Consider the following 22,937-nt stretch of genomic DNA (forward strand, 5'->3'; position numbering starts at 1 on the left):
TCTGGCTAACACGAGCTCCTAATTCTCACCAACTGTACCTCAAATTCACCCGTTTAAATCACTGTTCGTGAGGAAAACACAAAGCCAAACTCCAGGAGCGCAGCTGTGAAAAGTTAGGTGACTACAATCAACGGCCATCTGAAAACCTAACACGGTCGCTAACGTTAGCTTAAAGTAACGTCATGGCGCCCGCCAGATTGTGGTAAGGACGTCGCGGCGTTAACCTCCTCTTTCCTCGGCGGAAGCGCGGGTACACAGCGGGGTCCAGCTCCAGCGGTCGATGAGAGGCGGTGTCCAACTCCGCGGGTCAAAATAATCAGACTAACCGATAAACCACATTTCCCAACTACTTTTCAATTCCTGAAATTTTCGGTCTTTCCAAATTGTAACAACTGACCAACGGCGACGAAATTGAGGGCGGTAAAAACGGGGTGTTTCTCTTTCCCACAATGCCTGTCAAAAGATAACTCAATGAATGAAAGTGATCACGGCTAAAACTTGATCAATTAAAGCTGATGTAATGTAAAGTTGTTGACACATGCATTTCTGTCAAACTTAAGTCTCATAAACTGATATTTGATAGTAAGCAAGGATCATATGCTCACATTTTAAAGTAATACAATAAAACTTAAACCATGTAAGTAGATTGTAATTTATTTTGTAATTACATTTGAAATCCGGGCTAACAGTGTAGGTGGTAGATATGCTTCATCAGCATTCCTTCAAACAGGAAGTGAGAACGAGAAAATTGCATCGACACACGAGGACACAATTTGGTGGAATTTTTCAAAGGTAAGGACTTTTTTTTTTTGGACATATCGTTTCAGAGGGGTTATTGAACAGAATTAGGCACCTTAATGCAACAAAAATAAGTTTTATAAGGGTCAAATAATTTTTTTTAACCCTTTAAGGTCCACACCAAGGAAAAGCAATGGAAAAAAATTTTCTTTGCATTTTTTTATTCACTTAGGGTTAGCAATAACAAAAATCAACTGTTTTTTCCAAAATCAGACCCCCCAGTTTTTTAGATATAGGCCTCTGAAACGGTTGAGAGGTCTGTTCATTGTAAAAGTATCATATACCTTTATGCATACAAAACAAAATTGAGAACAAGTCAATAAAGTGCTCATTTTCTCCAGCGAATGAATAGAATTTGCTCATGTCCTTAATGGCAACAGTACAGATGTTTTTTGGTTGTGCAACAGCACAAATGGCTTTTGACCTTTAGAGCAACCGCGCTAATGACTGTGGTCAGAGGTGCAACAGCACTTCTCTTGTATTATTGGCCATGGGATGCATTCTATTTATGGTGTGCTGAGAGATGTGTTCAATCATCTCATCAGTGAAGACTGTCTTAAATACTGAAAGGGTGTCTTCATAGCATCGGGGGGTTAAAACCTGAGCCTGGAACCTGGAATGCCTCAATGTCTTCATACCGCCACCGTCTTCTTGTGCCTTGCTTTGTACCTGGGCGTGATTTAGGGTCAGGTTTGTCCCCTAGCTCTGCCAAAGAAACTGTTTTGAGGGAGTTTTCCCCCTTTCTCCTCTTTTTGGACGGTGGTTTAGAGGATGAACTCGTTGAGGCAACGGCCTCCTCATCCATAGAATCAAAAGAAGTGTCCCCGCTCTCATCTGCTGGTGTGGGCAGATAATCTGGATCATCCGTAGGGTCATCATCACTCACGTCTGCGTCTGAATCCTGAGGATTTTCGGGCACAAGGGCCAGTAAAGGGCGTCGTTGTGCACAGTAGAATGTTTTAGTGTCCGTCTATCAAGTGTAAAACAGAAAGAAAACAATTGGTATTACAAAACATGTAGTATTATCAAAAGGTAATACACAAACATGTCTATTTATTACTATGAAGATAATAGCAAAACCAGTATTGGTATTAATAATCCCAAAAGTTAGAACATTTGTTATACGTCCTGTGGGCTCAAAATAAATAAATGTAATGATCAGTTAATATCTCATAGCCTCAAAATAACCTGATTAAGTGAACAAGTTAAATCTTGTTGCCTCAAAATCTCTCAATATATTTTTTCTCTTCATACCCACAAAAAAAAAACCCTCTCCTGTGGGACAGGAATGAAAAGCTTTCAAAATTAAACAGGAAATGACCAGGGTGAACAAATACACAGGTAGGAACACACTCGTGAAAAACAAGAAACACTCGTGACAGTCACTAATATACTAAAGAGTCCAAAACTAGAGGTCAATAGCGAATCTAGACATGGTTCAGATGGGCCATGGACACCAGGGCTCCATAGCTTAGAACAAAAATCAATCATCTAGAAAACATGCTTAGAAATATGATTGTCTCATATTTTGCAGTACATTTACTGTGATAAATCTCATACATTCAAATGTAACCTTTACTGTGTGTAACTGGACAGTGAGATCTTAACATGCCACTTTACTGCCACTCAAATTGAATGCATAAAATGTATGAATATATAAATGCCAGAATCCTACTAGATTGGGTTGATGCTTTCCATTCAGATTGGTGGCCCCGCCTCCTCCGCAGTACAACCTCGTCATCCGTTTGTGTGTTCATCTCAGTGTGACTCATGTTTATTCCCATTGGACCAGTGACCTCTCAGAGCTGTGTGAATAATAGTATTACCCACGGGGCCCCACTGCGGCTGACACAGATAAAGGCACTGTGTACAGTGCAATTCTCGATTGTTCTCCATGTATTAAGTAGTTGAATGAATGAATTGCAGCCAACTGCCTCTGTCAACTTTTGGTTTCTGCTTCACATCATTTACGTTCAAGACAACAACAAAAAACTGTGACATAATCATACATTCCTTCAGAGATATGAAGACAAGTCAGAATATGCTGCTCCTGAAATGTAGGTTCAGGTTCACACTTCGATTTCAGACTGGGTTGACGTGCTTTACAACACTTTTCCACATTGTCCATCGCTGTTTGTGAGCTCAGTTTTAGCTCCTGTCAATTTAAGCGCCGCAAGCGCCGTCTCCTGGGAATATCCCCACAGTAACGGCTGCTAAACCAAAAAACACTCATTAAAGCAGAAGTCTGAGTTGTATCGGTTTTGGTATCCTTGCATTGCACTGCACTGCAATGTCGACGATGTCATTAAAACAGCACAAGAGTGGAGCAACTTTGGCTTATAAACAATCTTTGATAGCTGTAGGAAACTCAGCATGGTGGACAGTGACATGATTTTGTTGTATTTTTAGCCTCTGTCTGTTCTTCCAACTTTGAGGGCCCTTATTAAGTGATCCATGGTGCCTGGCGGGAGGATGGCGTTATTTGTATGTATGTATGTATGTAAGTATAGGGGGTGTTCAGAGGACACATAATCGGAATGCAGACCACAATGCATGGAACAAAGAAACAGTCATTAGACGTCGTATTACTCAAAGGTGTGTTTAGGTAATGACATCAATCAAACCAATCAGAGTGCGCCAAGTCATTCCTTCTAAAAGCACAGGTGGCACAAGCACTTGGCGTGTTGTGATTTCAACAGACTCATTTCAACTCGGCAGAAGTGAGCACTTCTTCTCTGGAAATGGATGCATCTGCTCATCTGATCGATGCAGCCTGGAAACATCGCTGACCAAAGACCAGCCTTTCTTGGTCTGTGGTGCAACTGTTTTGTAGTGTCCCAAAACAGCAATGAGCCAGAACAGCTCGGCTTAAGTTCAGTTGCTGGTGAAAGGGCGTTCGGTCATTTGCACTGGACTGAAACTAGAAATGACGGCAGGAATGATGCTCAACCGAGCACCAACTTACACCTTGTGTGAGATAGAAAGAACACTTCAACACAAATGGGTTGAATTTGTTTCAAGTCAGTTTTATTTTATTTTATTTTATTTTTATACATTTTATTTATTTTATTATGAGACCATCCTCACCCTCTTCATCAGGAGTTTCAGTCCCTCACCTCTGGGACCCGTTTCTGATTCCCCTCAGTTAAGTCCAACGGATACAAACATTCATACATTCCCTCAGCCGTCGGCCTCCTCAGTGCAGGGGGAAGGAGGTGACCCAATATGTGCACATATTGATTTATTTATTGCTTGTTTTGTATTACACCATGGATAATGTTGTTCTTATGTAAGATTTGATTCAGTTGTAAATTTTTTAATTTAAATTTGTATATATGGAGATGTCAGAACGGCTGTTGCTACACTGTGACTAGTACAACAGCGTGCCTCCTTGTGTGTTTTTTACTGTTAGCTCTAATGTTCTGCCTGTCATCCATGTAGCGCTGTTGTACCTCTTTTGGTCAGAGCAGCAATACTGATATCAGAAATTTTGCTCGTTCAGGAGGTTGGGTGGCGGTGTTGTGCAGGGGCGATGCTGTGCGATATTGACTGCAGACTCCGCACTAAATTGAACAATTATTTAATAAACACAAAATATTAAGAAAATTATTATATTAAATAGAAGATGAATAAGGGTCTGTCAGCTATCCAAGTTCCAGATGAACGTCTTCCCGGGAAGTTTTACTTTTCTTTTTCCCAGATGTTGGCGAAAGATGACAGATAGCGACATAGCGCAGTGACGTTTAACCAGCAAATGCCGCTGTTCTGACGCATCCCACGATCCAGAAGCAAACCACACAGACCCACTGTATTTAAAGATTTGAAACACTGATTCTATTCCAATTCATGACATATTTTTAATGCGTTTTGCTGAGACGTGAGACTGGCGTTGGTCATGGTTTGGAATGAAAGGAAGAAAGCAGAAAAACACGGCCAAAATTGTTTTTTGTTTTGTTTTCGTTTTTGTTTTTTGAAAAACGTTAGTTACAGCAGCAGCATTCCCTGCAAACCCTGCAATATGTAGGACACAATAGGTTTCCATCCAGGTCATTTGTTCGCTTTTTTTTGTGGGAGGCAGTAAAGTTGGTGTAGAAATAAAAGATGAATGTGAACACGGTTTATCTCCACGCTGTTATTTTGTATCAGTTTTCATTTCAGGTTTGAATTTCGACATTTCGGTGCACCTTCTTTCTCTGCAGTAGTAGACAGGAGAATTAGTGTTCCATCTGCTGTTGATTCTGTTAAAATGTGTTATTCATTTGGATGGAAACCTGACTCCAATAGAAGTTGTGACGTGGTTGGATCGACTGTGGGGTCATGTTTCTGGCCACCTGCTGTACGAATGGTTCTTTCATGACACGTCATTTCATTCCATGCAGAAGTTTTCCTTCACTATTTCACTACTTTTTTTTCTTTTTTTTTAGGTTTTTCTTAGTCAGGAAATTGCTATTGTGCACATGCCCCAAATTTCTTCACCCGAAAGAACAAAACCAATTAATCTTTCTAAGTGCCAGTCAGATGTCTGTGGGTTGTGAAAACCCAACAGAGTGATACGATTGCGGGTCATCAGGAGAGGAGTGAACAGTGGACTTGATGTTTAAGCAGGAGATGTTGTGGCAGCTGTTGGTGTCCAATCAGTGTCATAAATTGTTAACACTCCAGCAGCTCATTCCCTCGCTCCTCCTCCTCTTCTGCCTGTTCTAATCAGATGCACTGATTAGAGACTGACTCTGTATTGATATGATAGCATCCCAGAAGACTTGTTGCTCTTCCTCCTCCTCTGTCACTTGACGCCCTCCATGGTAGTTTAGTAACATGGTAGAAGAGGGAGATGTAGGTGTTTTCTCACCTGTGCTGTCAGGAAACAGTAGAGGGGATGGAAGGAGAAAGCAAAAGGAGTGTAACTCCCCCCAAGCACAGGTAGATACAAGTGGCTTTCTTGCGACATGTTTATTTGAAGATTTCTCCCCAAAACCACAGTGAACACTCGTTGGCTGCGTGCAACTTGAATTGTCTTTGGGTCTTCATGTCAGATGAAGACCCAAACTCACAATTTACACTTTAGGCTTGACACTTTATGTTTCATGCATTGGCACGGCTGATAGCTTACAGCTTGCTTGCTTGTCAAGTCTCAATTACACGAGCAGCCTGAAGAGACCAATGTAATCTTGAGCAGAGACTTAGAAATAAAAGTACATTCGTTTGCACAAAATAAAATAATCCAAAATAAACACAAGCTTCCGCGATAGCACAAGCCTATTGGACAAAAATAAATTACAGAAATTCTGTGAATAATAATATGGGCAGCCCGGTGTGTGAGTATGAAACATTTACTGAGTAGAATGAAGCTAGTAATACAAGCGGAGACTTTGACGAAAGGAGCAGCACAGTGGTGCAGTGGTCAGCACTGTCGCCTCACCGCAAGAATGTTCCGGGTTCGAGTCCCGCGAAACTGGAGTGGAGTTTCCATGTTCTCCCTGTTCCTGTGTGGGTTCTCTCCGGGTACTCGGGCTTCCTCCCACAGTCCAAAGACATCAAGAGGGGACGAGGCTGATTGATACTCTAAATTGACTGTAGGTGTGACTGTGAGTGTGAATGGTTGTCTGTCTCTATGTGTTGGCCCTGTGATGGACTGGTGACCCGTCCAGGGTGAACCCCACCTCTTGCCCGAAGGCTGCTGGGATAGGCTCCAGCCCCCCTGTGACCCTTCATAGGATAAGTGGTAGAAAATGGATGTGAATAATATAATTCTAAAGTTACAGGGAGACCTATAGTTCCTGTGTTTTGGCATGTACACTGGCTGACTGGGTGATAAATGAATTCTCCAGGAGGTTGGAGACACGCAGGCAGGTAGAGGAGACAGCAGGGCAACAAATGGAGCCACAAATGGAGCGAACATTGTTAAGATCATTATTCTTGTATAAGAGTGTGCTGTCATGTTCTTCACGTCCCTTAAATTCCGCTGTAGGAAAAGGAAGCTGCTGGTGAAACGCAGTCATTTTCACTTGGTTTCATCCTTTGAGTCAGAAAGCAAGTGAGCGTATTCAGTCTGTCTGTGAGAAGGTGAGATGAGGCAGAGGAGGAAAAGCACAAGCATGGATTTTTTAATTTTAATGTATTGGACAGAGGATTTTCAGAGATTCTGCATCAGGAACTACCTTGAGGTTTTCATTTGGTATGCAAGTAAATCTCTGAGAGTGCAGCTTGATAGATCATCCGTGTGGTTTTTATATGACCGTACAAAAATAAAAATATATCGGAGATAAAACGAGACAAGTGACAATAACAGAGTAAGGAAGTTATACAAAATAACAAAAGACAAATGAAGAAAATTATCCAGATAGCGGGTGTTAGCTCTTTCTGGGCCAGAGACATTGAAGGTTGACGAAGGTGTTTTCCTCCAGCCCACATTTTAGACCTTCCAGCTCAGCCTCATTTGGGTTGACAAACATTAATGTTAGCTCCAGCCCTTCGGTCAGAAATATTACTATAAAAACACAGCATAATTATGCCTGCAGCACCTGGTTGGTGAGGTCCAAGGTGCTGTGCCTACATCTTGTCCGTAATTGTTTATGATATAGCGATTATGCCCCTTCAAGGCTATTGGAATGCCTTCAGAGAAACCCATAACGAGGGGCTGATTTTAACTTTTTACAGAGCAAAAGTTTAAAATTTTCAACAGGCTCTAGACAAATGCTGGACTTCAAATAAAAAGAATGAGAAGTTTCATAAACTTATCACAGATTGTGGATTTTGCCATGGACTTCCAAATGCACTGACGACCATCCTGCATTTGTCTGTCGGAGTAGGTAAGGCTGTAATGTCACTAGTGTAACTCAATAAGGATGTGATGTCCACATTGATGATGTTCCCTGGAGCAGTTTGGTGATGACAATGCTAACAGGCCGATATAATTCCTCATTTCAGCATCTTAGCTCAGAGCTATAATGTGAAAACATTTCCTAATTATCATCAAATCAAAACCCCAGCTGAGGATGGTCATGAAATTGAGATACTGATGTGATGATGGCACCGACGTAAAATCGCCACTGACATTGCACTTTGTTCTGTTTGGGACATGAATGTCTTTTCCAAATGTCACGGCACTCTATCTCTGTGAAATCAGGTGGCAAATGTCAACCTCATGGTGGCGGTGGAGGAAAAAAACAAGGAACTTGAATCCAGAATTTTCATAAGCAGGAGGCAAAGCTGAACTGAGTGAAAAGAACAAAACGCTGAAAATGATAGGGAGGGAGAAAAAAAACTGTGAAATTATCAATATTCACGGATAAAACATGCAAGTGAGTCATCAACAAATAATAAAATAAATCCATTCAAAAGGGTATTGTGCTTCAAAAATACCTCATGTAGTTCTGTTAAGATTGACTGAGAAAATATTGCATCTCAGCATGTAGCTCATCTTTAATTTTGGTTAGATATACAAGTCATAAAAGTGATGGAAATTCATTTGTAAAAATGCGTGCGATCCTCCAGAGTCGCAAATGAACAGACGCATTCGAAAACATAGCAGCAGAGGAAATTGAGTAAGTGCCAGGTTTTCCTCTTGACCCGGCGGAAGACCACTGTGTCTTGTTGTTATCTTGATTAGCTACAACTGAGAAAATCTGCCTCCTCGAAATCAAAAACTATTTTTATAAACTTCTTTCTTAACTCAAGGACTTGTTTTTTTCTAACTGAGGAATTTCAAGTGGTTGTTTTTGTGAACTGCACGTGCAAAAAAAGGAAAAGCTGAACAGATCTAGGAACAGTAAGTCTTATCAAAGTCTCGATTGCTCTTCAGCCAGAGGCGGGTGACCTCAGCTTGGGGGTGAGGCCTCATGTTGCAGCGTGGGATTTTGGTCTGAAGCCAAATATCTCATGAACCCTCTCAGCATCTCATCTGCTTTCTATTTGCACACTACTAGTCTTGCCTCTATTGTTTATTGCTTTAAAAGGAGCAGGGCAATATCATGTTGGGAAGAAGTGGTGGATAGTCTGGGTGGAGAGCTAGAAGGGAGGAGTGAAGCATGGGAAAGACGGTCTGGAATGTTTCCCCATGCTAATGACTCATCCCACGATGGGAGATCGTCTACAGGTTGAGACTTTATGGAATCATGTAGACCCTGTTGTGTGTCTGCTGAGTACAGACAGATGGATCGGGGCTGGGAGAGGGGAGGAGCAGCAGGCGTGCATTTGAGGAGAATATCAGTCATGACGATTAGATCAGTCCCATCCCCAAACACGAGTAATGGAGAGGCAAGACCGCGACAGCACCAGCTGTGTTGGCTAATTAGCACACTTTCACTCTGAGAGGAGGAAATGGGCCGCTGCAGAAACCTCAACGACCTCTGAGGAAAGTGGTTTGAGACCATTTTCCAGAGACAGGGAAAGCTTCCAACCGTTTTTACAATTCATTTGTGTTTACATGTAAGAGGTGACATGTCACATCACTTTAAATGCAAAATTTGTGTGACAACAGGTGATGAAAATCTTTATTTTATGATCAACCCTCCATCTCGGTTACTAACATTACAAGAATAGAACTTTTTGCAATCTTTTAAGCCCTGTTTAGACTACATGATTTTTTTTTTTGGCGACACGCCCTGCTGTTCACACCACCCAACGGTCAATCGGGCTGCTGTTCACACTACAAGATTTGTCGGCAGACGGGAGTGTTCAGACTACGCGATTTTCCCCGTCAGTAGGCGTGGCCGACTGCCCTGCTGAGCAGGAAACTCTTGAACAGAGCGCACGCCCCTTTCATTGTAAACATGGACGCGGAGCAGAACTCCAGGTCGTTTGTGCGCTGCTATGTAGCGAAAAAAACAAAAAAGAGGAAGAGAGTGTGGGCGAAGGTATGGATTGGCAAACGCAGACAGCGTAAAGGCAGGGTTGCTCGACCAAGCCTTCCACATCCTTCTGTGTCCACGGATATCGCGAACCCTTTGTAGAATCCATGCCTCTCGTCGTTTTGTTGTTGTTCTTGTTGTTGTTCTTGTTCGCCAGAGCTCTTTTCGTCTGGGTTCGCGGTACCTCCTATGTCTGCTTTCATTGGCTGCTTCTCCGTTTACATCACTGTGACAAGTCCTGGATATCTAGCAGTGCTAGATGTCCACTTTTTGTCGTCGACGTTGCATGCGACCTCCCAGTCCATTGTCTTCGAGCTGTTCACACCTCATTACTTTTGTCGCAACGGTCGTTAGTGCCTCACCCCGATTTGGGGGAGGGAAGTTGCCAACGTCGCCAACGCCTAACGCCTCGTGTGAACTGGGCTTTAGATGAGTGACAGTTTGTCTCGTCACAGGAGACTGTCGGTCCACTGTCTACGCTGCTATCCTCTTCAGGGTTCCAGGGCCTGCAAATCCTATCCCAGCTGTCACTGGGGCGTGAAGTGGGGTGCAGCCCAGGACTGACCAGTCCATCACACGGGCAAAATACAGGGACAACCATTTTCACACACATTCACACCCGTATTGATCTGCAGCACTCTGGGCCTCAGCTCCTTAATGTACGCATAGAGGAGAAAAGGGGATCTGTTTTCTTGTCTGGGTCTGAGGAAATAAGTAGATAACCATATTACCAAAAAAATGATGGCGTGTTCCATGGAAGTAGGTGTAACTCGGCTTGGGTCTTTTGGGGGTTTAGCATTTATTCACTAACCAATACCCTCAGCTGGACACATACACATCAGAGTTTGGCATTAGCATCATGTCACTGATCAGTAATGGTTTTAGTTCAGATCTCAGAAGAAAAGAAACATCACCGTGCTTGAATGTCATGCTCACCAACACTTGCTCTCTGGACCGCATACTTGGGGATACCAGAGTGGTAAAAAGCTTGCTGTTTCCGGAGTCTCTCTGGTTAACATTGCACCTGCTGCAGCCATTACAGATGTTTTATTAACAATTATCTCTCTCCAGCACTGATGGTGTCTTTAGTACTTTCGGTGCTATAGAAAACAGCTGTACTGCTGAAGCCTGATCCTAAATGACAAGAAGAACATAGGACTCTATTTCCCTAAAATGTACTTAAATCACCATTTAAATACACAATAAAAATTAAATCACTTTTCCTATCCAAAAAGTACCTCAAAGACATTAACAATTTACTATTGTGCACTAAAGACAAGTACAAATACCTTCCCACTGTTTTTGCATCAACTTAGTCAGTTCCCTTACACCTTCATCTCCACATGATGTTTTGTTGGGTTTTGTGCTACACATAAAAATCTGTTTTGATGTGACTGAGATCTGCTGAATTTGCAAGCACAGTGTTAGAGGGAACAGCTGTTGCAGGTGATTAAATATAACCCACGGGTGTTTGGGCAGTGATGGTGAAAACAAGGCAGCGGTGTCTGTGAAAACACTGTTTTTTCACTAGTTTGGTATGAGTACACAAGCATCCATTAGTTTGTTGACTACATTTGGAATCCTTGAGTACCGTCACCATCTCAGGTTTGTGCAACTGAAGGTGAGCTGGAGAGAAATGAGTGATGGATCTGACTGAGACACAGACAGGTTGCCATGGTAGTGACCATAATTTACTAATTCATGCATCGCTGTGTGTTGAACGTAGTGATTGAGCTCATACACTCGATTGGAATAAATACAGAGGTGAGAAAAGGGGCAGTTTCTCAGACTTCTGTACTATCAGTCCTCTAGAGTAGTACAGGTGCCCCCTGCAATTTATTTGAAAGAAGGAAGGTTTAATCCCCCTCACTTTGGATTTCTTTCTTTTCCATCTGTTCTATTTTATTCATTTGCTCACTTTCTAATTACCAGATGGTGTGTTTGAACTTGGTGATGCGTAAGCAGGAAAAAAAAATATGTTAAAAACTCCATTCATACTTCCAGAATTATGCAGTTCTTTTATGCCCAGCAAAAACAGCTGCCTATTTACACATCTGTTGGTTACAGACCAATGTTATTGTATATTTTGAGGTCTATCCATCTGACCAATTTTCATTGTCTGGTTTTGGTTGAGTTCTTTTCTCCTGAGCTAAATATCTGGCTTTTTAGCTGCTAATTGCTCCAGTAAGCACGCCAGCTTGTTAATGTACAGTGGAGAGCTGCGGCCAAAAATAGTGCTATTACACGTCCTATTAGAGGAGCGTTCGCTAACCAGAATTGTGAAGTTCCAGTCAGACAACTACCAATGAGCTGACAGTCACTATGGGATGTTGAAAGCTGAGGGGAGTTGCAAAATCGGATGATAATTCTCAGTAGGTTCATCACCATGAGCAACAGCTCTCATGTTACACTCTCATGCTCAGCTCTTCCTACAGAGGATTCAGAAGCATGCTGGCTGGCCGTCTGCACACCCCACATATTGACTTGGCACAGCATAGGTGTTAAATGAAGGGTGTTTCCGTAGCTAGTGCAGAATGCACAATACCTCAACCCTGACACCTTTATTGAAATTATTACAGCTATGTACATCTCCTGTGACTTTATAGAGTTAGAGTCATGATTTGCTCATCTTTAACTCATGTCTTACATGTGAATAAAGTGCTACCCCAAGAATCGACATGATTAATGATTTTAACCACCTCTGAGACTACTTATGGTGATGAATGAGAAGCTGCTGCATGCTTTGCAGTGAAATCCAAACATTAATGGAACATATAGGGTATTTTTTTGGAATGCTAAGTTTGACTCATGTTCACATCTTTGTTCATGTCTGTCCTCCCTTGTATGTGAAACAGATGAATGAATTCAGCTGTATCACAGTCCCACATTTCTTAGCACTCCAGCTTTTCATCATAGCTCACGTTACTGTCAACGTACATCCTCTGGAGAAGCAGATTTACTGCAGGCGGGCTAATCCTAAATAAGCTCCTTTGTGAATGTGTCCCAAAAACTCACTTGCATATGTAGGGTTTTTGTAGGCGATATTTGCCCCTTGCATCTAGTCTTTATTATGACCATTGTTTCCCTTTTTAAGCTGGAAAAAATTAAATGTCTCATCTCAGTTTTGCTCTTTTCATGGATCAGAAACTCCAGATCTGCCTTTTGTGCTCAGCCCAACAAATTCTCCAAATCCTGGGGTTTATATTTAGCTCAGAGCAGTTCGACAGTATAGCTTTAAATGTTTTGCTGCTCAGCAGCCATTTTTTATTCCCTAAACTTCAGTGTCTTAAGCCCTAAATCCCCTTAGTGTCACTTCTTCTGCATGTCCCCTAGAGCTGTGGCTTTCGAAGTGGGGGCCACCAGGGTGCACTAGGGGGGCTTCAGAAAATTGGTGGGAAGATAAGAAAAATAATACATATATAATACAGTGATGAAAATATGTTGTTAATAATATTCACATGCTAAACAACTTAAAAAATATTGAATAGTGAATAAAACTAAGAAAATCATTCTAAAAGTTTATGTTTCTTTACATATTTAGTAGCATTGTGAGTGGGTCTTCAAAGGGGGTCCCCGGCCGCAAGCTAATGCTGCTGGAGGGGGGGGCGTGGAAAAGTTTGGGAACCCCTGCCCTAGAGTTCCCTTTCACTGTAGTGTTCTCAAGTATACTGTGTATGTGCTTTCCATTAGCATCCAAGCTAAAACCACAGTTTCTGTGTGCATCTCCTCCTGCTGTGTGGTCTGTCTCTATGCCACATCCTTAACTCCATCCTGACTGCAACATTTTAGAATGAAAGTTGCTGCTATACCAGTATATATAGTTTTCAGTCACATCCCATATTCATCCCATCCATCAGCAGAGACAGTTGTCATGGAGATGTGTCTGTTGAAGCCATTAGGACTTGATTCACAGCACCGTTGGGATTTCAGCATCAAAGTCCAGGAAAGGCTAGTAAGTAGAGCTGAGACAATTTTGAAAAATGAGAAATGAGCAGTGCTAAACCCTTTAGTAGCTAGCAAAATTTTTAAAAAATTCCTCAAAAGAATTTAAACACCTATGAACTGTTGCATGTTGCCTTATATGTGCAAATTTAAAGGAAATAGAAGGGCATTCCATCACGGCTGATGAAAATCAAATGCTACATTATTCAACATAGTTCTGCAATATAATTTGGTGGCATGTTCCAGCTGAAAAACTTCCTTCCACCTTTACACACATTTTCAACATTCAGTGCCTCCTAATTCCTATAATATTCCTAACAGCAAAGGCTATTGTTGTGGCATGATTTTTGCCAATGAAATGTGCCAAATCAATTAGTGCTGACTCCATAAAAACTTGCGATTGCTTCTGTCCCATGTCTGTCTCCAGTCTTAAGGCGGTTCTGTCAGCACCTCCATCCAGCGGCGCATTGGATCTGTCTGGTATCCCCCTGGCAGCTCGGGATATGGAGCGTCTTTGTGCACACCTGCAGCGCCATGCCTCCATGGTGGTCAGCCTGGAGCTGGGTTTCACTGAGCTGACCGACGAGGCATTCCTCCTGCTTCTGCCTACGCTGGCCGCTCTGCCTCACCTGGAGACCCTGGCACTGAACGGAAACAGACTGACCAGAATGATCCTGAAAGAGCTGACTGATGCCCTGAAGGTCTACTTTGAACTGCTTGCACAAGCATTTATAGATTCTATTGGGCTGATGTTACCATCTTGACAGTTATCGCAACCAACATAATTTAAATTTGGCAAAGTGAAATAAGCCTGGCTGCTGCTGCTGCTGCTGCTGCTGCTGCTGCTGCTGGGGAAAACAAGCCAGCAATCAAAAGAGATCAGTCATATAAAATGCCTCTAAATGGACTTTCCTTAAAATATAAATGCTTTATTTTTGAATTAATCATTTTGAAAAATCATAATTAAGCAGCAGAAATGATAAGCAATTTGCTAAAAAGTTTTTTTTCAACAGAAACAAACAGAATAAACACTTCAAAGATGTGAAATAACCACTTTGCTGAGGCCCTATTAAGAATAACTGTCCATATACAAATATACACATGATTATAGCAATTCACTTCATAAAAGAAGTTGTAGATATTTCTAGTTACAGTGATACTTTGTCAAAAAAAGTGTAATTTGCTTTTCAATGACTCCCCGTTAGGTGTCTTGAACTAACAAATTTCTGCCCTCCTGTGAGGCTCCCTGGTAACTGCAGACATCTGGAAACAACAGACGCATCTTAAAGCTAATGAGACTGATGACTAACACCAGCAAAGATATCTAAAACATCCATTTACAAACTCTCAGCTGTTTTTTCCAACACACTCCGTGTCTTCTTTTTCTAGCTTCACACTCAATAATCCACTAAAACATTGATTTTAAGTAAAAACAAACCAGAGCACTCGGGTTCAACATGACCGTGAACAAGTGTGACCGGCTCGCACATTCAGTGGTTTTCTGACCTCTGGAGACATCAAGAAATCATGCAGGTGGAAAAACATGGTTATAAAATCAAGACACATAACAGAGTGCTTGACAGACAAATTACACTCTTTAGGTGACTTCATGCTTTACAATGGGGGACGGGGCTTAAACCAAGAAGATACCTCTTTCTTGCTTGGTAGATGCTTGAAAATCTTGACTGCATTTCTTTTCAGTAATCCTCTTAAAATAAAACAAGAAAATGGCAAGTTTAGTTACAGAAAAATGGCTGGTCATTCAGATTTAACTGTCTTGGCATCATCTTTCCAGTTCTCTCCATTGCAGCTGATGTACCACGATAAAAGTAGCTGAGAGGGAGACTTTGTTTGTTTTAGGTTCCTCAGAGAAAAAGGCTCTGAGCTTTATGACATGATGTGGATTCCCAGGGTTTCGATGTCCTCGACTTGCCGCACCTCCTTACCATTAATATGGTAATGGGTGTGTGTGGTTTTCCTGGTTCTTATGCGGTTGCCAACTTCTGCCATTTTTGTGGTCTTTTGATGAGGAAGTCATGAATTCATTAACGCTGTGTAGTGGCTTGTTGTTAAGCTTGTTTACCGGTTTATGGGGGATTGTAGTGTTGAAAGCATGGGTTAAGTCCACAAATAGCATCCTGACATGTGCAAACTGGTGGCTGTTCAGATTGTTGGCCTTGATGTGAGATAGCACAAGTCTCTCACAACACTCGAACATCTTACATAGTAGCTAGTGTCTAGTCTTTGATTTCAGAGTGCAGCCTGATAGATGCCCTGTCTGATCCTGCTGCTTTCAGTGATGTCAGATTTCATCAGAGTGGATCTCACCTGGTGGCACTGAAGGATGAGTGTCATTCTGAGCTCTCACTCTGCTGTCCTGTTTGTCAAAGCTGACGAAGATTTTGTGCAGAGTTTCAGGGAGTGCGTCATCATGTCTGGTGTTCTCTTGGTGCTGCACTTGTAGGCTGTTACTGCCTTAACACCTTTCCACATGCTGCAGGGGTTGTTGCTTTCAAAGTGTCCCTCAGTGTGCTGCTGGTATCAGGGATTGGGTTTTCAAATGCCCTTTTCAAATCTCTCTGTGCCTAACAGTAAGCCAGCATGCCCCCTAATTTGAAGGCAGCATCTCTTGCCCTGAAAGAGATCATAAATTCCAGAACAACCATGGTTTTTGGTCTTGGAACACGATACAAACATGATAGTTCTAAGTCCAGTCTCAGTGCAGAAGTCAGTGTAAATCAATGCACCTTTGCTTGCAGAAGTCTGTAGGATGGAGTCACTTTCAGTGTATTATGGTCTGATAACCCCAGGTGTGCATGCAGAGCAGCTTTGTATTCTCCCAGGATATTTGTATGAACCTGGTCAAAAATTCTTAATCTCTGGTTGGGAAATTAAATGTTTTATGGAGTTTAGGCATGATGGTCGTAGTGTGATTAGAATATCCTGAAACAATCACTGCAGCTCCTCCAGGGCTAGCTTAGTGTTAGCATGACCTTTGTGAAGTTCCACGAGTAACTGAAGCCCATGGAGGAATCATCATATATATTAAAATACAAATAGAGATCGATATAATAAAAAGGACAAAAGTTCATAATGTGATTTTCCTCCTTTCTAGGATCCAGGTAGTTTCCCCAGCGTGACATGGATCGACCTGGGTAACAATGTGGACATCTTCTCACTGCCACAGCCTTTCCTGGTCAGCCTGAGGAAGCGGTGTCCCAAGCAGGGCAACTTACCCACCATCCTGGAGTTTGGTGAGAGTCAGGCCAGTGACCCTCCTGAGAAGCTGAGGGGGCTCGGAGAGGAAGAGGAGACTGATGACACTAACCGTACTGAGAGCATGGGCGAACTGCGATCGGAGGTAGAGGAGGAGCTGGATGGAGAAATGGAAATAGAGGAGATGATGGAGGAGTTGCTGGACTTTGACCGGGAGGTGCAGGGGAGGGAGGACGAAGAGGAGAGTATGTGGACAGTGGAGGAACAGAGGAAATGCGGGAGGAGGAGGATGAGGAGGACAGGGGAAGAGGAGCCACAAAGGAAAGAGAAGCCGGGGCAGAAAGCAATGATGGTGGAGGACGAGGACGACACACAGAGCCACTCCTCCAGACTGTCATTCTCCAGCCAGTCACAACACTCTTCTGCAGCTGCTGAGCCAATGAGAGCAGAGGAGGAGGAAGACAAGGTGACGGACCAGTCGGACTCCTTGACCTGACTGCTGCTCCCTCTCTCTCTTCTGCTTGTATTTCCCCTCCTGTGTCAAGTCATTTCTGGAAGGCGTGAACCTGGATGTGTCGGACGAATGTGATACATGAACATATCACTCGATACACCCTTTATTGATCAGATTAGTGACCAGCCTTCAGACACAGAGAGACCTGCTGACTCTAGGGGGATGCCAAACCCCTACAGGACGCCCGTCTATTATGACTGTCCGTGGTTTCAAGTATTAATAGCTAAAGGATGCAAATATATAGAATAGACTAATTCTTCAAGATGCTTCTATGTATAACTGGGAAACGTGATGTCTATTCAGGTCCTTCCTCTCGGTAACCCTGGTAATACCTCTATGTGCCTGTAACACATCCCGTTACTGGTTAAGAGTGTGTGAGTGAGTGGCCACATTGAGAGCTATCAGAAAATGTAGAAATACACAAACAAGTCAGGGTCCTTAAAAGTTTCAGACATGCTCTTGCCAAAAAAATGAAGAGAAATGTATAAAATGCCTCCCACATACATTGACAGATGGATTGGAAGGACAGGACTCAAAAGTCAAGCTAGCAGATTTGTGGGAACAGCCAATACATGGGAAACGAACAGATGTAGCAGATGAGACACAGGAGAAAGAGGGCTATGGGGGAATTAGTCAGCTGAAACCAAAAGAAATCAACAACTTATTTAAAAAGTAATGGAGGAGAGGCTTGGAAATGTTATAAAGGAAAAGCTGGATGTGATGTTTTGGCTGCATGTAATTATCTGCTATGTGTCCCATAGAGTGTTAGGATTCAAGATATGTAGTCGTCTGAGTTATGTGGGCAACACATGATTGCCGCACTGTTTCTGTATAGGCTGCAGCTCTCGTCACAGCCACGCATGGTGTCCCCTCAGTTATAACCCTGGACAGGATAAGCAAGTGGACATAGCTGTGGTTTTTGGACTCCCGCAAGCATCAAGCTCGGTATTTTGGATGCTTTTTACAATCAAAGAAGACTTTATTTTGAATAGATGGTGAAGCTATAGCAAAGAACCTCTAACCTGCTGCAGCACCATAGCCGTGCAGATTAAAATACATGAAGGTGGCATGATTCTCCAATTCCATGATTCGGTAAGAGTAATTTAGATTCAAACATTTTTATTCTGCCATTCTATCAGTGGGGTTCTGCATTAAAATTCACGGACCAGTTTGATATCAATAAAACCCGGCACCAGACATCCCCAAAATACTGAATGCTGTTGTATTTGATTCAGCAGCCGCTCCCAAAGTGAATGTACAGAGACTAAATGAACTAGGTTAATCGGATACTCTAAACTGACCGACTTAGGCAGCACCGAAAATAAACTGCTCTTGTTCTGATCTCTTTACAACCAAAAAGTTTGCGCAACCAGGAGAGTCACATCCTTTTGGTGATTAGAAAGAAAAACAGGTTTTACACATTCAGCTTTGCTTTTAAGAACTAAAATTTTTTGTCCAGCTATTGTTACAAAAAGTGGCATCTTCATGTAGCTCTCAACCAGTTTGTGCTTTCCCTCCATCTGCCTCCAAAACTTCATGTTAGACAAACTCTGTATAGGTTTTCATTTTGGAGAGTCATTACTTAGTTTTATAGAGTAACTTCTGTGCTTGTAAGAAGCCAAACAATATTTTTGGTCACGAAATATTAGTCAGATCTTAACTCTTGATGGAAGAACCAGTTTTCATTAGTCTGGATACAGTAAATGTAAAATACTATATATTCATTTTTGCTGCTAATAACATGTTTGAGGTCAAGCATTGAGGCCTTTAAAGGTACAGTTGCTGTTCATCTGCCCAAAACCCAGCTAGAACACAGTACAGTATAAAAAATCAAATACATCACAGTCACAAATCCATATCTGCTGTAGAGTTGATTGGTTTTTGATGGATATTGTCACAAAACAGGGCTAGAGTTTTGAGTGTCAGAGCTGCCTGTCACTTCTTTTTATTGTATTGAACTGAGGCGGTCTGAGTCATGAAAACAACAGGCCTCACAGATGAATATTTTTGTATTCTTATTCTGAAATGAGTTATTGATCGCTGGTTGCAGCCTGATGAATGTGAGGAGCTGTTTGTTTGTTAGCAAAATCGATGCCTCTTGAAGTGCCACATAAGATCAAAAGCTCTGATTGTGAGCTATGGTTTTTTTTTTTTCTGCAAAATGCTCCCAGAGAGAATAAAGAGTAATTTCAACGTAGCTCTTGTCTGAAAGTAAGAAAAGAGCTGCCTAGCAGGTGTCAATAGAACAACCTGTAGTGCGACAGAAGTTAAAAAGCTTCCCCCTGAACCAAACCTGAAATATGAGAAGCAGTCAATTGAAAAGAGAGCGGGAGAGAATATTACTGCTACAATAGCCAGCGTTGCACTGTCGCTGTAGCAGAAGAGAGTAAAATCTGCTGTGTCCAACAACTACTGAAGCTTGAGTGCACAGAAATGAAAATCATCCAGTGTTTGTGACTAAAACACCAGGAGATCTCAGACCTTCAATTCCTGCCTTTTTTTTTTTTTTTTTTAAATCTGCCTCTGATGACTTCCTTAATTGTATGGAAGAGCAATACTACATTGCTGGAGTATCCTTTAAAAATCCTTCATGAGAAGTAGACTGGCAGCATTTACTACCTGCTTGGTAGTAAATGCTGGAACGTATGGAGAACAAAAATCACATAAGCATAATTGGACAAATAAATGCTGAAATAATTAATAAGTTACTTATATAAATGAGCGATGAATATATTTTGGTAAGAGAAAAGGCTATCTCTGAATTTTTGATTATTAATATATGGACAGAAAATGCATAATTAAATGTAGAAATACAGAAAAAAAGATATGTAATAAGGGAAGAAAAACAAGAAGAAAAGATAAATCTATAACTGTAAATAAAGAAATATAACAATGCAAAAATAGCCTTTATCATTAAAAGATGTATGTATTTTTCATGTATTTGTATCTTTAATTGTTACATTTTTATGATTATGTCATTTTTTGTTCTCCATTGAGGTGAAATATCTTGAAAGTATTTCATAGCACTTGTGGGAAATACACACTTTACTCAGAGCTACCATGCAATGCTATTCTTTTCCAGACAAACTCAAGCAACACCTGTTTTATACAGTTTTATACAATTTCATACAATGATGAATAATATAAAAACAGTTGGCCAGAGAGACCCTACATGCCCTTGTAGAAACTTTTATTTATTGCTACAAATCTTTTAATCATCAGAGCACTTTTTTTTGCAGGTTTTATCATAAGTTACAGTATTTGGAGTTGCGGTTGTTCAAAACGTTACACCTAAAGTTTTATCTTAAACTATGGATGTCGTTTAAACTCATCTCAAAGATTGATCATCTGTTGTTCACAGTTCCTGTTCACCTGTTATGTACCAACCAGCCTGCAGATATATCGCGCTACTGCACTTGAAGCTTATTGCAATGAGATACCCTTTAAGTTGCCTTTACTACAAGCTATTTTCCCTACAAAAAAAAAATTTCACACACAGAGGTCATCCGAATTAACCCTTTAAACAGTTTAACTATATCATCTGTTCATATGAGACAGAGGAGGACTTGCCCTGAAAACCACAAACTGAAGCCATGGCATGTATGACGGAGTGTGCATGTGGTAATGTGAGTTCAAGTCAGTGTGTGTATGCCAGCGATCACTGAGCAGTTATCAGTGCTGTTGGAAGTTTAGACTCGGTTCTCGAGTCCTTGCACGTTACCGCATCAAGTTGAGCTCTGGAAAGTTGAGAGTGGAGGGACTTTTTTTCTCAGGTTTACTGTGGTGTTCTGCTTGCCGCTTTTAACAGGCCTCTGACGGAAGAGAGTTGGACATCAGAATTGCATGAAGCCATGCACTTGTCTGCGTTTATGCTTGAACCTGAGGCCGGCTGATGTTGAGTTTCATGAACCACATATCAGTCAGCTGCACGGCATTCACTGCAATTCTGTGTTAATACTTGTACTAATACTTGCCACATGTCTAAATGTTTGTGGTTTTTACTCCCAAAATGCACCTGTGTGTCTTGTTTCAAGCAAAGTATCTGCAGACTCTGCTCATCATCTACCGGCAGAGGACTAGTTTGTTTGTGTGCTATAGAAAGACATGAGATTACCTTGAACTATGAATGCTTCAAGAAAAAGATGTTTTTAAGATGCTTTGTATGTCCTCAGTGTTATGTTTTAAGATGCACCAGGAAACATGGTCATGTAATTCAGAGGGGACACGTATAGCCTTGGATGTTTTCTCTCCACGAATCTTTCCTCTATACAATATATTTGTCTTAATCTACCATGTACCTCTGTATTATTCTCTATACAGCATCTATACATCCTCGCTCACCCCCCATCTCCCCAAGCCTTCATGAATCCTAACATGCCATGTTATTATGGTGAGCCACTAAAATGAATGCTCTGTGCATTCATGTACACATGAAAACGTTATGCTGTGGAACTTTACCAATAAAATCAGAATGAATACTCTGCTGGTCTGCTTTTGTGTTGGAAAATCATGGCTGTTCGAGATGTGTTATCCACACAGAACATTGGGATTGTAGGTGTTAGTTATGTTCAGTGTGGGGGCCCACAAGCAGAACTCAGTGTGGAGGAGCAGCCATCAGCATTCACTGGTTCAGCTGGCAAGAAGCTCATGCTACAGTTCAACCAAGCTCTCCTTTTCACAATATTCTCACATTATATACAGTATTTAATTAATCATGGATGCATCCTGTTTGCCATTTGTTTGATTTTCTTTAATTATATTGAGTGTGTCCTTGCTATCACATTGCCTCTTGCACTAGATTGTCCGGTATCCTATACGCATAAATGTTACTCTTTAGTACTGCCTAGCTGGTCGTGTGTGGTCCGGAGGTGCAGATGTAAAGCAGTTGAAAATTTATCTTTGCTGTCATTGTGGTCATGCTAAGCTGTAAGCCATTTACTTTCCCCTGACAGTTGTCCAATAGCCATCCATTCATGGATATACAATATCTGGCATGCCTATGACGGAAGCTATACAGGAAACACGCTTTAATAACTGCTGTGGTCACTGATTGACTAACTGACTAACTCTCTGACTGACTGAGAGGCCAAGTTGAAGAGAGAGTACCAGAGTGTGATCCTCTACATCTGCCTAAGGCAGCACCAAGAAGAGGAGAGTTGTTTCACGTTTCCTGGCACTGAAGTAGCTCCAAAGTATGGGATATTATTTTCCGTTTCTGCTGACATTTATATCTGGTGGACTCTACCAATTGAAATACTGCTGATTTAATTAATCAGATTCCAGAAAAAGATTGGTCACATGCTCATCATCCTCGGTTGTGGATGCAGTTCCAGAGTTTTATTGTCACTGGCGACAAAGACAGAATGGTCGGGGAGCTATTGTCTCCTGTATGTAGCAAAGTGAGGGATTAGAAGTGAGCCAGATGCCACTACCGCCTGGTTTGGACTATTGCGCTCAGGTAACCACCCTGCGCTGCAAAGACTCTCCATCACTCAGCTGCTTCCTCAGGGCACGCACGGCTCCTCCAGTTCAGACCCCAGCTGGGAAAAGTCTCTGCACGTTCCTCAGATGAGTCATTTCTACACCCATGTTGCTATGCTCTTGATTACCTCATCCTA

The 22,937-nt window shown here is 41.8% G+C and overlaps 1 protein-coding gene across 2 annotated transcripts in view; it reads left to right on the forward strand.

The window, feature by feature from the left end:
• lrrc75a (leucine rich repeat containing 75A) overlaps positions 1–21,772 on the forward strand; it is a 64,046-nt gene extending 42,274 nt beyond the window's left edge. For both annotated transcript variants that reach the window (XM_086216032.1, XM_086216033.1), the window contains 2 exons: positions 14,017–14,290; positions 16,705–21,772. In XM_086216032.1, coding sequence (XP_086072158.1) covers positions 14,017–14,290; positions 16,705–17,301 — 871 coding nt within the window. In that variant the 3' untranslated portion in view covers positions 17,302–21,772. The remainder of the gene's footprint in view (positions 1–14,016; positions 14,291–16,704) is intronic.
• Positions 21,773–22,937: the final 1,165 nt, after the last annotated feature.

This window comes from Aulostomus chinensis, chromosome 10, assembly GCF_037954235.1.
Source record: "Aulostomus chinensis isolate RoL2024-O1b breed Wild chromosome 10, RoL_Achi_v1.0, whole genome shotgun sequence".
Lineage (NCBI taxonomy): Eukaryota > Metazoa > Chordata > Actinopteri > Syngnathiformes > Aulostomidae > Aulostomus > Aulostomus chinensis.